This window comes from Terrapene carolina, unplaced genomic scaffold (assembly GCF_002925995.2).
Source record: "Terrapene carolina triunguis isolate 2854851 unplaced genomic scaffold, T_m_triunguis-2.0 Scaffold62, whole genome shotgun sequence".
Lineage (NCBI taxonomy): Eukaryota > Metazoa > Chordata > Testudines > Emydidae > Terrapene > Terrapene triunguis.
Window position 1 is genome coordinate 49,746,070 of NW_020664413.1, and position 15,121 is coordinate 49,761,190.

At 37.9% G+C, this 15,121-nt stretch overlaps 1 protein-coding gene across 2 annotated transcripts in view; it reads left to right on the forward strand.

Annotated features, from left to right (window-relative positions):
- GLS (glutaminase) overlaps positions 1-15,121 on the forward strand; it is a 107,385-nt gene that overhangs the window by 14,122 nt on the left and 78,142 nt on the right. For both annotated transcript variants that reach the window (XM_024197764.2, XM_024197765.3), the window contains exons 2-6: positions 1,648-1,744; positions 3,021-3,142; positions 7,716-7,845; positions 9,821-9,900; positions 12,061-12,224. In XM_024197764.2, the coding sequence (XP_024053532.2) occupies positions 1,648-1,744; positions 3,021-3,142; positions 7,716-7,845; positions 9,821-9,900; positions 12,061-12,224 (593 nt within the window). The remainder of the gene's footprint in view (positions 1-1,647; positions 1,745-3,020; positions 3,143-7,715; positions 7,846-9,820; positions 9,901-12,060; positions 12,225-15,121) is intronic.

Below are 15,121 nucleotides of genomic sequence, written 5' to 3' on the forward strand. Positions count from 1 at the left end.
GGGGGGGGGGGGGGGGGGGGGGGGGGAAGGAGGCTGGGTGTGGGGAGATGGGGCTCAGTGTGAGGGTTTGGAGGCTAGGGGAGTGAGGCTTGATGGGGTGGGGGGTCCAGGTGCAGCTGGTTGGGGATCAGTGGGATGGGGATCTGGGTGTGGGGGGCTTGTCGGAGGGGTCCAAGTGTAGGGGGGTAGGGCTTGTCAGGGTCAGGGTTCAATGGGTCTCCTTAACGGGGGAGCCACAGCTGCTGCCGAGGGGAGACTGCATGCCGGGCTCTTGCTTCCCCCTGCGATTCCGCTCTCCCCTTTTCTTCTCCATCCCCCTCCCCTCACTCCCACATTCTCCTTGCCCTGCCCTATTTCACCCCCCCCTTCCTCCCCACTGCCTCTTCCCCTCACCCCCCCTTCCCTCATTTCCCCCCCCCCCCTTACCCAGCCCTACTGCGGGGACTAAGTGTTGCACAGAATAGAAAACAGGAAGGCTCCCAGCACACAGAAGGGGAGCACGAGTGGCGCTAGAACCCAGGAGGCAGCATTCAGCTGCAGAGTCAGCCGAGCTGAGACTGCCTCCATCAGCTGGGCAGCTCTGCGCTTGCAGAATGGGGGGGGGGGCAGTGGCATGTAACCCCGTGTGCCCCCCCCCATGCCTCACCTCTGTTTGGAGGGGGCAATCCCCCAGTAAACTGCACCCATGGTCGCCCCTCCCCCCCCAGGTGTATGGCTTCTCTGCTGTTTTCTCTGTGGGGGGTGGGTGTGGGGGTGTTTTCTGCGGGCGCGCAGTCTCGCAGAATCCTCCAAAGAGTAATTATCCTACCACAGGATTTTTGCATCTTCCTCTGAAACTTCTGGCACTGGCCACTGTTGGAGGGAGTGGGTTAAATAGATCACTGGTCCTATCCAGTATGCTAATTTCTGAGGTTGTAAGAACTTTCTAGCAGTTACTTTTTGTTGTTTTCATATCTCATGCAGTTTAAATATTTTAAAATTAAGATTCATCTTGTGTTCAGGGAAAGTGTGATGTGAAGAAAAGAATGTAGGCTATGAAAATGTAATGCACATATTTGTTCTCGTGAAAACCAATATCTTATTTACAGTTAGGTAGGTCTTTATGATCTCTAGACATGTGTAACTCCCCCTGAAGTCAGTGAGAAGCCTGTGGAAGTGTGGAATTAAGCCTTGTGAACAAAACAAAATTTGTGCCTCTTTCTCCCTTTTGTTCCCCTGATATATTGGGCTTTAACTTGATCATCTTGTCAAGTGATGCAACATTTTTGTCTGTATGCATTCTCATCCTACAGAACCTCATGAACAGTAAGATGTGATGTAGCAGTTTCACAAAGTGATATTAGAATAAATATTTGTATCTCTTCTTTCATTTCTGAGTTTATCGCCATATACAAAACTGATGGTAATACCACTAATGCAAACTGTTGAACATCTTAACTACAGTATAAAAAAAAAAATGAACACACATGCTGCTTTTTTAACTATCAATTTTTTGGTGAAAGCTGAACTAAATTTTGAAATAACTGCCCTGCAAATGTTCCCAAGTTCTCTAGTAGCAAAATTGGTCTACATTGCTTTTTTTAGGGTGGATAAATTGTAAATAATGCATGTGCACTAACTCTTCTGTGACTTTCTTTTTATTCCTAGTAAGATGAAGCAAGGTCTCTTGCCTAGCTTGGAAGATTTGCTGTTCTATACTATTGCAGAAGGGCAAGAAAAAATTCCAGTTCATAAGTTCATTACTGTAAGTTTCAGAGTGGATAAAAATCTGACATACAAAACCCCCAGATTTTTTTAAATTTGAATTCATTTTCCTTTTAAAAAATAAACTTAAGTCCATTTGTAATTGACAGCTTGTGTTAAGGCCAAAACTTACTGTAGTAAGATCATATAAATAACAACAACAAATCAAGCAGTACAAGTATATTGACTTTCTAAAGAAAGTCAAACCACTGAACTGGTGGAAGTCACTGGCTAAGCACCTGAAGCCAGAGTATGTTGAAGTCCTTTTGATAGCAGGTGGCCTTTTCTTCAGGTGCAGAGAATATTTTCTTCATTTCTGTTCATTTTCATTTTATGTAACTATTCAACTAGTTCATTCAGAGCTGAGAAACGATTGGGAATTGAAAAATAGGAAAGCTTGTTTTCCTCTTTCAGTCTATGAATAGAAATGAGGTGTGAAAAGATGAGCTCTACTAGTTCGAAAGTGTTAAAGGACATGTGACCAGAAACAGTCAGTTCAATTCGCTAACTGGTGTTAATATTTGATTTGTTCAGTAAATCAGTTTTCTGTGTTAAAAACATGTTTTGATAAACTTTTTTCTATGTATCCAGCACATTTAAGGTAGTTATTTAACTAGCAAAAACAATTTCAAAGTGCTCTCTTTGTTCATTTTTAAGTGAATTCCAAATTCCATTTGACTGCAGCTTGATGCAGATCATGAGTTTTTTTTTTTAAAAAAAATCTAATAAGTAAATGTGTCAATCACCATTTTCTAACATAATTAAGAATCTGAATAAATATACATTAAGCTATATAATTACTTACATAAATGTGTATAGGTTTCAGAGGGGTAGCCGTGGTAGTCTGTATCATCAAAAACAACGAGGAGTCCTTGTGGCACCTTAGAGACTAACAAATTTATTTGGGCATAAGCTTTTGTGGGCTGTAACCCACTTCATCACATGCATGGAGTGAAAATACAGTAGGCCGGTATAAATATACAGCACATGAAAAGATGGGAGTTGCCTTACCAAGTGGGGGGTCAGTGCTAACGAGGCCAATTCAGTCTAGGTGGATGTGGTCCATTCCCAACAATGTGGTATCTTCTCTCCAAGTTATGGCCCAAGAGATTGGGGTTTTGAGCCCATGTATAATTCGATGAAATTTTGGTAGGCTGATTTATGTTTCTGTTGGAAGAGGAGAACTAATAGGGCTAAGCACTAGAGAATTTAATTTTATTTCAGTAAAGGCATTTTTCATATTTGTAGTAATTCTGACTTCTTCTTTATTGTAATAGGCACTCAAATCTACAGGATTGCGTACGTCTGATCCACGGTTGAAAGAGTGCATGGATATGTTAAGACTAACTCTTCAAACAACTTCAGATGGCGTCATGCTGGACAAAGATTTGTTTAAAAAGTAAAATATTTCTGATAATATTGTGATGTGGCTGCTATATTATACAGTGCTAAGGTCATACGCCTTATTTAAGTCACATTCTGTCATGGAAAATATATATATACTGTGTATAAATCTAATATGTAGTTAAAATGAAAAATGAGGGAGAGACCCATATTTAATTCAACTTACGTTAAACTAATATTTGAGAATGTTTTACTATCTCATGAAATACAGCAGGCTAGGTTCATGTTGATACTCAAGGAATAAAATCCTGCATCCCTCTTACCTAATTGTTCACAAAATGAAAAAAAGCTGTTCTTAAAATCAGCTACTTTCTATGCACTAATTAGTGATGCAGAAAGTAAACTTATTTTTCAGAAAAAGAACACTGGAGACAGTCTTACATTTTAGTATTGTTAAATGTGCAGTAAGATGCAGCAAAGAATTAAGTGTGAATCTACATTTATAAATGAAATGTGTGTCTATTCCTGTACAATGCACTGAAAACTAACCTCTGTGACGTTCAGTCATTGAATAGGTTTTTTAAATACCTTTTTATGATACAGGGCCTACTAAATGGTTTGGTTCAATTAAGTGTACATGCACCTTTTCTAGTATTAGTTATGGAAAAGCTTTATACAATACCACACAGTCTAAGAGTTGTAAAATATCTGCAGCAAGTTAGCTAAACAATATCTGTGCCATTTACAAAGTTCAGTTCATGCCAAGTGCTCTCCTTGCCCCTATTTTCAGTTTATTTGGATGTTTAAAAAGGAATGTAAACTTGTTTCTATTTAGTTTTTCAGACTTGGGAATTCTTAAATCTTGAAATGAGACTCTAGGCTTGTGTTAAGAGTAGGGTGTAACTTCTTTTCATTTTTATTCTGTGGCATGGTGATTCTGCAAGCAAAACTAGATCCGATATAGAAGTTTTTAAAATATACTCTTTAAATTCAACTATTCTGTCAGTGTTACATCCTGCTTCTCTTTGTGCTGAGTGGGATACTCCTTGCATTTGTGAAATGTCATTGGGGTCTATTATAGAGCAGGCTGGGGAACAGTAATGTTAGCTGCAATAATTCATCCTCCTTCCTTCCCCCTAGCTTTGCTAGTTAAAATAAGTGAAATGTTTACTTAGGGGTTTTTTTTGGTTTTTTTTTGGGAGGATGGGAAGAATTGGGGAAATAAGTGATTTAATCAGGTTATGTCAGAATAACAAAGCATTTCACTTCTAGATCACTTTATTGAAAGTAGCATGAATCATTAGACAGTTAAAACCTACTATGTGAATTGATGAGAAAAATCAGTAGCTTTGTCTAGTTACTAATGAGTGGATGTTCAAGACCAGGTGTCCACTAGAAATGTTTGCAGATATAGTAATATATATTAGGTAAGGGTGTGAGATTTGTTTACAACATTTCTCCACTCGCAGAAACCTTAGTATAGAGCAGTTATACTTGATAAAAAGTGCTTTTGCTGATGTAGCTTATTTCTTTCTGGCAACTGGTATAAGTTATTGACAAAAGAACTTATGCCAGGATAATCTGCTTCTACACTAGAAGGGTTTGTCTGTATAGCCATAGTGGCAAACCTTTTCTAGCAAAGACAAGACCTCCATGTCAAAACCAGGTGATATCTGTTGGGGCACTTTTTGGTAACTCATTCAAAGGCTGAAGATTGAGCATGGAGACTGAATAATCTCTCGGGTTTGCTCCTCCATGTTAAGATAATGCACGTTGGCAACATAACCTGGGGAAAGCTGGCTTGATTGCTGTTCTGTGTATAAGAGACTGACTATACTGAAGATTGGAAAAAACCACTAGATTTTCAATACTGAAATAATTTTATGGAAAACAGTAGGAGTTGATTAATTTTTATAACTAAAATCAATTTCTATAACAGGTTGTCTATACCCCTTGTATTTGCCACACAACACTGTTTTAGGTGGTAATGAGCTATTTTGTGTAAAAATGTCAAAAAAATTAATACAATATTAAGCTTACACACTTAACTCTCATGAAAGTTAGGGTCCAGCTGACATGCTGACTTCCCCACTGCACAAATGTAATAAATGGTACTGGTGAAACAATATCTATATTTCTGATTTCATGTAACCTGTAACGCTCCAGCTTAAAAGTCACATTCTGTTTGAAAATTTTCCTTGCTCTTAACTTTTAACATCATGGATTACTAGTGAAAAGGGATGGGGGAAATTTAAACATACCCCAGGAATGACTCTTGTAAATATACAAAGTTTAGTTATTTTTGAGTCCCCAGTTTGGTGGTGATTGGGGAGAGAAGAGGTTAATGGAATATAGGAAATGGTTACAAAAATAGGAAATGTTGCTTTTTCCCGTATGTCTCATGACTCAACAAAACTAGGTATATTGCAAAAAAAAATTGTTTCTAGGGTGAAAGGAACATGGAAAATTTCATCTAAAACATATCTGGAAAGCTGTGAGGGACTCAAAATGAGATTATGGAAAGTGTTTTTTCCCTTATTTATATTAGCAGCTGCTAAATCCGTGAGTTGAATCCGTGAGCCTCTTTTAAAAACTTGGAATTAAAGGCTGCTTTTCTATATAAAGAGAGATGGTTTCCCACGATTCTTACTTTTGAGGTCAAGCTTTGTCCTGATTATCAGGGGTGATTGGTATTGTAAATTCTGTATAGCCCTCTCACCTTCCTGAGTTATGTGCGTATACATGCCAGAGTGTCAGAATTTTATGCAACAGTTTAAAAATAGTTATTTTATAATATCTCAAAAAATAGAAAATGGATAATGGATTCTTCTGAGTGCCCAGGTGTCTTAACTGCTGTTACTTAATTGCTTCCAAAAGAGCAGGGACCCCCTTCAAATAGGTAACAACCTCTGAGGGTTCCTGGTCATAGAGATGAAATAGGTCTCTGAAAACTACATGAGTATCTACCAAAAAGGGATAGATAGTCATTACAAACTATGTCAGAAGTATGCGCAAATTGACAGGGTAACAAAGTAGGTCCCCTATGCAAATTTGACAGGTTGCAGCCAATAAAAAACACTATTTTAGGTATCCTTCAGAGAGACTGGTTCTATTCCTTTCTAGCCTTTTTCCTTCATTGTTGGAGAGAGGTACCCTCTACTATTTGGAACAATCTTGTCAGTTGAATTTAGGGTGAAATTCACAAAGTGTGAATGGTCAGCATGATTTAAACCTGAACTGGGGCTTCACAGAAAGAGAAGTTGCCACAGATTTAAGGGGAGAATAGATTTATTCAGTAACCTGCGTACAACCATTTTGAGCTGTTAGTGATGCTGTAATACAGAATATTTGGAAATAAACTTTTTTTTGTTCTTCATTGTTCGTAATTAAATGACATGTTTCCAGAAGTATCACCGGTTAAAATGTTAGAATTTTGAACCATAATTTAGTCTTAATTTTTCAGAAGAAATCTTACTAGATGATATCAATTGTAGGAAGAATGCAATCTTTTTTTGAACAAAATTCTTGGGTGATTTTGGCTCTTAACCTGATTTTGGGTGTTAAATTTTTATTGTGTGCTACAGTTTTAGAGGCTTAAACAGACTGATAGAAAGTGTGCCGATTCTGTATCAGTGTTGCAGTAGTTTGCAACCATTTTTGTGTTGAACCCACTCCTCTCGTTGGAATAGAGCTGTTCCTGTCCCATTCCTCCATACATCCCCTCATGATATGTCTGACATATTTACTATGTTTCACTTACATATGTTGTCTTTTATTCTTTTTTCTTGTCTGTCTTCTTGCATACTCTTGTGTGTTTTTTCCTTCCTGCAGCATTTCTCCGTTATCTTTCTCTACTCAGTCATCTTCCCTTTCTTACAGCTTCCCCCATTTTTGCTTTCTTTCCCACTTTAATCTTCTTGCACCTAGTTTCCACAACTTCCCTTGCCCCACGCCTTCCTGGCCCTCAGATTTACCAGATGGGGTGGTGCTGGGGGAGGAGTGGGAAGGATCTGTTGGCCCTTGTGGGAACAAGGGAGTAGAGAGATGTACTCTGGGTGGGTTGGTGGCAGCTTGAAGGGAAGATGTGTAGATGGCTTTAAAGGAGCATCCAGCTGCTCGCTGTCCCCCAATTTCAGCATTTATGGAGCACTTATATGGTTTGGGCTAGAGTATGGCCATTTCCTCACCAAACTCATAGAGAGGATCCATTAGAAGGGTTGAGGGAAGGAGCCAGCCCTGTGGAGCTCGGTGACTCGTAGTATGCAGCATGCTGAATAAAACTGGTGGTCACATACAATTAGAAATGCAGTGCAGCCCTGCAGTTGAAACCTTAAATAAGAACCAAAAATAATTAAAGAATAAAATGGACAAGTATTCAACTGCTGTAAATAAGCAATTTAAAATTTTCCCTAATATCTCTGTGGAATGGAAGCTTCTTTCCAATAAAGAATATCTTATGCTTGTAAGAATAATTAGGGGCCCAGTCATCCAGCCTTTACTCATGCACATAATGCTGTTTACTTCAGTGGATTACCATAAGCAAGGGCTGGATTGGCCCTTTAATAGTCCTCTGAGAGAAATAAAAGGCAGCTGGAATATTTACTTAACATTTTTCTTACATTCTGCAGGTGTGTACAAAGCAATATTGTATTGCTTACTCAGGCCTTCAGGAGAAAGTTCGTCATTCCAGATTTTATGTCGTTTACTTCACACATTGATGAGCTGTATGAAAGTGCTAAAAAACAATCTGGAGGACAGGTAATTCCTTTGTAAGGGTGTGTGTGTGTGTGTGTGTTTTATTTTTGTTTTTTTCCTTCAAACCTGCCCAGCCTAAAAGAGAGCCACAGTTTGTTAAAAGTTGAGCCAATGGTTTATATTTGATATATTTTAAGACGACTGTTTTAGGGGTGGGAGGAGATTAGAATCCCTTACAGAGGTTTTTTGAGTTCTTGCAACCTAGTAATTTTTTTATACTTTTGGTTTAAATTAACCTAAACTGCATTAAATATAGTATAGTCTCATGCTTTGACATGCCTTCAACATCTGAAAGCATTGCCAAGCTTCTAATGATTTTTGGAAATTAACCAAACTCTGGGTTTTCTTCTAATTGGAGAGATTTCCTAATACTTAATAAAGCCATGGAAATACTGTCTTGGTACTGATGGGTTCTGAGCTAACTCATATCTGTGACCATATAAACATAATTAGATAGTATATGTTTTAAAAGACTTTCATTTAGTGAGATAGTAGTAGGGGTTTGTACGTCTTGCGATCTGAGTTCAAATTCTGTCTTGGACTAACGAGAAAAATTAGTGTTGTTGCTTCCTCGTGCTTATTTATATAAATAACAGAACTGCCATATGATTTGGCATGATTTGATTTATCTGCAAGAGAGCTCTAAGTCTTGGATAATAAATCACGTAAGAACAGCATCTGAGACACTCTGGCATATCTCTGTGGGGGAAATTGTATATTTGTCAATATCGTACTTCTGTTAGCCTACTGCAATTAATCCATTGCTTCCACTAATTTTGTATACAAGATTGTTTTAAAACTCTTTTTGTTTCAAATTAATTATGCTTATAATTTGAAGATCCTGAATGCATGTAAGTTTGGATGTGAATTCCTCCTAGACCAGTGGTTTTTAACCTTTACTGCAGCCTGCACCCCTTTGGTTCTCAAAATATGTTCTCGCATCCCTTATCAAAAATCAAAATATGTTCTCGCACCCCTTAAACCTAGAGATATTTTTTGTTTGTATATTACAGTAATGGTTAAAAAATGTATAGTGTTTATAAATACATAGGTTTGATGAAACAAAATAGTTGTACTTACGTGCCTATACTTAATTTGTGTTTTGGATGATTTACCTTCTAAAAAAGTCTGGCATGTCTCGCACCCCCAGAAAGGGCATCTCGCACCCCCAGGGGGTGCGTACACCCCAGGTTAAGAACCACTGGACCAAGCTGCAGGTTGTTATAGGTCACTGGAAAATACTTCTCTGTAAACTTGCAGTAAGGTTTTGGATTTTATCTGTGACTGTTGGCACATTAATTTAGTCACTCTCAGCATATCTCACATACAGTATGCTCCTGTTTATCCAAAACCCTATTATCTGAACCTCTCTGTTATCTGAATCCTTTCCTTGTCCCCTCCCCAAAATATCAGCATGCTTTCAACCATCTGGTGGAACCCCCTTCACCCATGCACAGCTGCTGGTAATGCATATCCCTGCCCCCTTGACCACTCCCCACACCTCCACTGTGGAGTTGCTCTTCAGCTGGTTGCTGTCATAGCAGTGGCCCTGGATGATGCAGCACCGAGGTGCCCAGCCGCCATGCTGCTTCCTGAGTGGCCCGCAGGAGCTAGTGATGGGTCGTGCACGCACCGAGCAGCTGCAGTAGAAGCCTGGGTGCAAGAGAGTCTGCTGCCTTATAGTTACTGCACACATGTAGTGATAATAGTAAAGTCTATTCCCTGTACAGTTATTTCTGACTGTAAGGGAGAGCACTGGAGGGGATTGGTGCAAGAGACTGTCTTCTTGCTTATCCAAACTTCTGATTACCTGAATAAAATCTCTGTCCCCCAAGCTATTCGGAGAAATGGAATATGCTGTATTCCACAGCATAATATCCGCACATGTTTATGCCTGTTACAGTATATTGCTTAATAATGAAAATAAACATTTTAACAATATAATGAACTGTATAATTTCATTTAATATTTTGGGTAGGTTGCTGACTATATTCCACAACTGGCCAAGTTCAGCCCTGATTTGTGGGGAGTGTCACTTTGCACAGTGGATGGACAGAGGTATATTTTTAGCATGTTTAAGATTTTCACTATTGGTATAACTTAAACTACAGCAACAGGAGCAGAACTCTCTAATTGTAATGTTATATGGCTCAGTTAAGTTTTATTGGTATTACCCATACAGGAGAAACCACTTCATTTTATTGGGAGCAGTAGCCACCAGAACTTGTCTTGTGATATTTGGCAGTACAGCATCCATGACAGTAGCATTCAGTAGTGATCTTATGAATGAACTTCAGTATTAACCCAATGACTTTACAGCTGCAGCAGATGACTTCTGTTGTTAGTAGCTACACAGTGAAGGTTGGCTGTAAAGAGGACTTATTTGGGAGGCAATCTTTGATAGGAGCTATCTTTTGAGAAACCCCCTTCACTTCTGAAATTAGAATATATGTATTCTGACACAAAGACTGACCTTCCCGTGAGTTAGCATGCCAGTTTTAATGTGTAATATGTTGTTACTGAAGTAACCTACTGAAAATTGCTTCAAAAACACCTTATTCTCTTCTCTCACTCATAGTAATCAAATAACTATTTTCTTAAGGCATACTGTATGTATCGTATATCTGTTTGGAAAACAAAGGGGAAAATCACCAACTCTTGCTCAGTTTTGTGTTTTTGCTGAAATTTTTTGATCAGCTCTTATTTAGATCTGAAGTTTGGGATCGTCCTAATGCTTGGAGAGCTTACTGTGAAGAAGACTACAGTATGTAGTTGGGGAATTTCACAGTTGATCCTTGCTGGAGGATATGAGGGTGGGGTTTGACACCATTTGGCCAGCGTTAAGCTGAAAATCATGGGAGGCTTATCTTCAGTGTACTTGGGCAGCTGTAATAGTGTGTTTTCTGTGGCTAGGGAATTTCAGGATCCAGTTCAGTCAAACTGGCAAGCATTGAAATGAAAATACTACACAGTTTTTGTGTAAAAGTGATTTACCGATATTCCAGTTCAGAATCTTCCTTCACTGGTACATTAATTATTTCATTTGTTCTTTGCAGATCAGTTTTAAAATGTTGACTCAAGATCTATTCCTGTTTGTCATGCTCCTAAGGTTAGGATTTTGCCGTGTTAGGAATATTACAAAATATATTAATGAAAGGCCATCAAGTATAATGTTAATGCCCTCAAAGGGGTTCTGGGAGCGCCATTAAAGGCCTCTTAAAATAATCTCCTTTTTGAAAACATAACAAAAAAGTGTACTCTTAAAACTCAGCTGACAGACAAGGACTTGGCAAGTTTGGAGACCCATATTTTAAGCAGATTCAGACTACTTTTGCTAATCCATCCTTGCTTTTACAAACATTCTGAATTAGTTGTTAAAACATACTAAGCAATCCATTTAATCAAATTTTGTCTTTCATAATCTCATTACAGAGTAGATATTTCCACTGAGACCCTATTGAAATGTAAATCCTACCACTTGACACAGGTCTGGAAGCTCAAATCCAAGTTGGATTGCTTTAATTATCTAGATCAGGGGTAGGCAACCTATGGCATGCGTGCCGAACGCGGCACGCAAGCTGATTTTCAGTGGCACTCACACTGCTCGGGTCCTGGCCACCCGTCCAGGGGGCTCTGCATTTTAATTGAATTTTAAATGAAGCTTCTTAAACATTTTAAAAACCTTATTTACTTTACATACAATAGTTTAGTTATGTATTATAGATTTATAGAAAAAGACCTTCTAAAAACGTTAAAATGTATTACTGGCACGCGAAACCTTAAATTAGAGTGAATAAATGAAGACTCGGCACACCACTTCTGAAAGGTTGCTGACCCCTGATCTAGATACAAACAGGTGTATCTGTTCTGGGTGCAGGTTGTAGCTTAGTGACTTGAGCACAGGACTGGGATTCAGGAACTCCTGAGTTTTAGGTCTGACACAGATGCGTCTCTCTAGACTTCAGCAGCTCATTTACTTCTGTTTTCTTATTTATATGGTGATTACCAATGTTTGACTTCACTGTTGCCTTTACACACGTTGAAAAACAAAACATGTTGAATTGATCAGAGACTTCTGTTCTTTTAAAATCTAATTTAACAATATTGGTAGTACAAAAAACAATAAATAATAGTCTGAAGAATTAGTGCAGCAATTAATCTTGGCACAGTGATCAAAAAAGGGAAAATATTAAACAATTTTATCTCTTTCTCTGCTAGGCATTCTGTTGGAGATACCAAAGTCCCCTTTTGTCTTCAGTCCTGTGTAAAGCCTTTGAAATACGCTGTTGCTGTTAATGACCTTGGCACAGAGTATGTGCACAGATATGTTGGTAAAGAGCCTAGTGGATTAAGATTCAACAAACTGTTCCTGAATGAAGATGGTAAGAATTATATAATATTTAATAATGAGAATCTTCTACTTCTTGTTTGAGATCATAATATCATAAAGGAAGATACCATGTGGATTTTTTTGTTTTTGTTTTTTTTATTCAGTACGTCAGATTTGTATCCTCTCACTAAGCCGATTATTAGGTTCAGTGCTCCCAAAACATTTTGCCCATGGAATTGTTTCACCCTTTGATTATAACAGTTACCAGTTTTGTCTCGCTTCCAGACTTGGCATAATATACTTCATTGGGTTTTTTAATTGCCTGTGTACAATTTTATAAATATTAGTTATGGAGATTATTGTAAAGTACCTTTCATAATGTATGGTGTTTTTTTTTAAATATTATGGAATTCAACTCTTTATTTAATTGAATAAGTGGAACTGGGTAGCTAGTCTTGCCCTCTGCAAAATGGTTTCTTGATCATAGAATGAGATGTTAAATTGATTGAAAGAAATGTGATTATGAGTCATCCTCTCCATTTTCACAGAGAATCTGGTGCTAGTGCCAGATACAAATGCTGGTTGCCTTCCAGATAATAGAAGTGGAAGATGGGATTGTCCCCCACAGATTATCTAACACTGAAAAAGTGTTCTGCTTCTGATTCAAAACAAATGTTGTTTGAAATAGATTTTCTTGTTTCACAAGAGTGTTTTATCTAAAATAATTCTATATATAGTAATACATGAGCATAAAAGTGCTGTTTTTTAAAAACAGAGTGCTAAAATGTTGGAAGGATGACTCATTTAACTTTGGAGGAAACACTGGATTTTTGTCTCTGAAACAAATATTTCTAGTAGATCTTGCTCAGTAAGAGGTCAGACAACATTTCTGTTGCCATGGTACTGCAATTAATATTTAATAGAATTTGATCATGAAAGATGTAACCCTTTAAGAACGTTGTCTTTGTGTTCAGGAATATATTTAATTCTTACATTTGTGATACCAAAATATGAACATGAATTTTCTATTACTGAGATGTGGCAATTAGCATTTTGTTCCATCGTGCATAGTGTTTGGTTTTTTTTTGTTTTGTTTGATAGTGTCCACAAATGTTGAGGTGCTGTACAAACATAGAGAAGGAGGAGCGGTCTCTGCCTTGAAAAACTCCCAATCTAAAAAGTAGGGATATTACTGAAAATCAGCAAGCTTTATATTGTATCATCAATTTAGCGTAGTTCCTATTGATATTGATATAATGAGGAAAGGCATAGAAGTTACTTTTTTTCTTGTTTTAATACAGGTTTAGAACAAAAAAAATCCAGTTAAATAAGAAAATTAATAACTAGTCAATTCTTTTTTTATATTAATATAAATAGTTTAAACAAACAAGAGCAAAAGAATTATAGAAAAAGAGAATCTGTTTTTTTAAAATACTCTCCTGCATCAAATTAGCTGAAAATGTGTGGCATGTATATTACAATGTTATTTTTCTGCTGGCTGACATAAAGCTAAGGACGGAGGCAAAATAACAGTAAATCACAGAAGTTTGCCTGTCATAATTGAAATGCAAATCCATAGAACAGATGCTGAAAATCAGGAGCTAGGCAGATAGTGTAGTTGCATAGAGAGAAGGAATATATATATTTTTTTTGTATGTAATGTTTCGCTATAAGTTAACCCATGTGTGTTGTCTGGGTGCAGCAGAGCACCTGGCACACATTTAATCTTTCATGAACACGTAATCCTCTTAAATGAGCAGATTTGTAAACAGGAGTTATACATTGTATCCTTTAGGACTGGGTTTTGTTGTATTTCTCCACCTATAATGCTAGTATTGAGAATCCAGCTGGAAAGAGGGACAAGGAAAATTGTAAGTAAAACTGGAAAAAAACAAAAACAAAACAAAAAACCCTCTAAAAATGAATCGAACTAACTTTTCTAAGGATAAAACTGTCATCATTAAATGTTAAGGTATCTTAGAAACTTCAAGGGCTACAGGCTTGGCTATGTTCCCTTTGGAAAACGGGGAATATCTCTTATCCAGATATAGAAAACTCTCATTTTTAGCTCTGCAGCATTGTGAAATATCCCACAAGCCTTCTCCTAAACCATAGGAACTAATCCAGAACTGACTGTCCATCCTGCACCTTGAAGCAGATCAGGAATTTCAAATATTAGAATGTGTCTCTGAACTATGTATTACTGCAGGTGAGAGGTTTTTAAGGGATTATTGAATGGCTCTGCAACTTTGTCACATTTGTCACCGAGTATATGGGTATGTATGATATGTACCTATGTAGGCAAGACTCCCAGCAAAGTTCAGTCTTTAATTATACACATCCTTTGCCAATATAAAAGTGACTAATTCTTGGTAGAATTTTGTATGACTTGTTTATACATTACTGTGCCTTAACTGTGCAAGAGAATGGCAAGAACTGCTTACCTTTATACTTGCAGAGGGGATGTCCTTGGCTAAATGTTGAATTGTGCTGGATACTTTGACATCCTTTATTAATAATTATAGCAGGTCAGTCCATTAAATTGGTTGGAATTTGATGCTTTGCATTAGACTCATAGACTTTAAGGTCAGAAGGGATCATCTAGTATGAACTCATGCACTTTGCTGGCCACAGAACCTCACCACCCACTCCTGTAATAGATCCATAACCTCTGGTTGAATTACTGAAGTCCTCAAATCGTGATTTAAAGACTTAAAGTTACAGAGAATCCACCATTCTAGTTTAAATCAGCAAGTGACTTGGGCCTCATACTGCAGAGGAAGGCAAAACAAATCTCCCAACCCCCTTGTCTCTGCCAGTCGGACCTGGCAGAAAATTCCTTCCTGATCCCAAATATGGTGATCAGTTAGACCCCGAGCATGTGGGCAAGACCCACCAGCCAGACACCTGGGAAAGAATTCTGTGTACTAATGCAGAGCTCTCTCCATC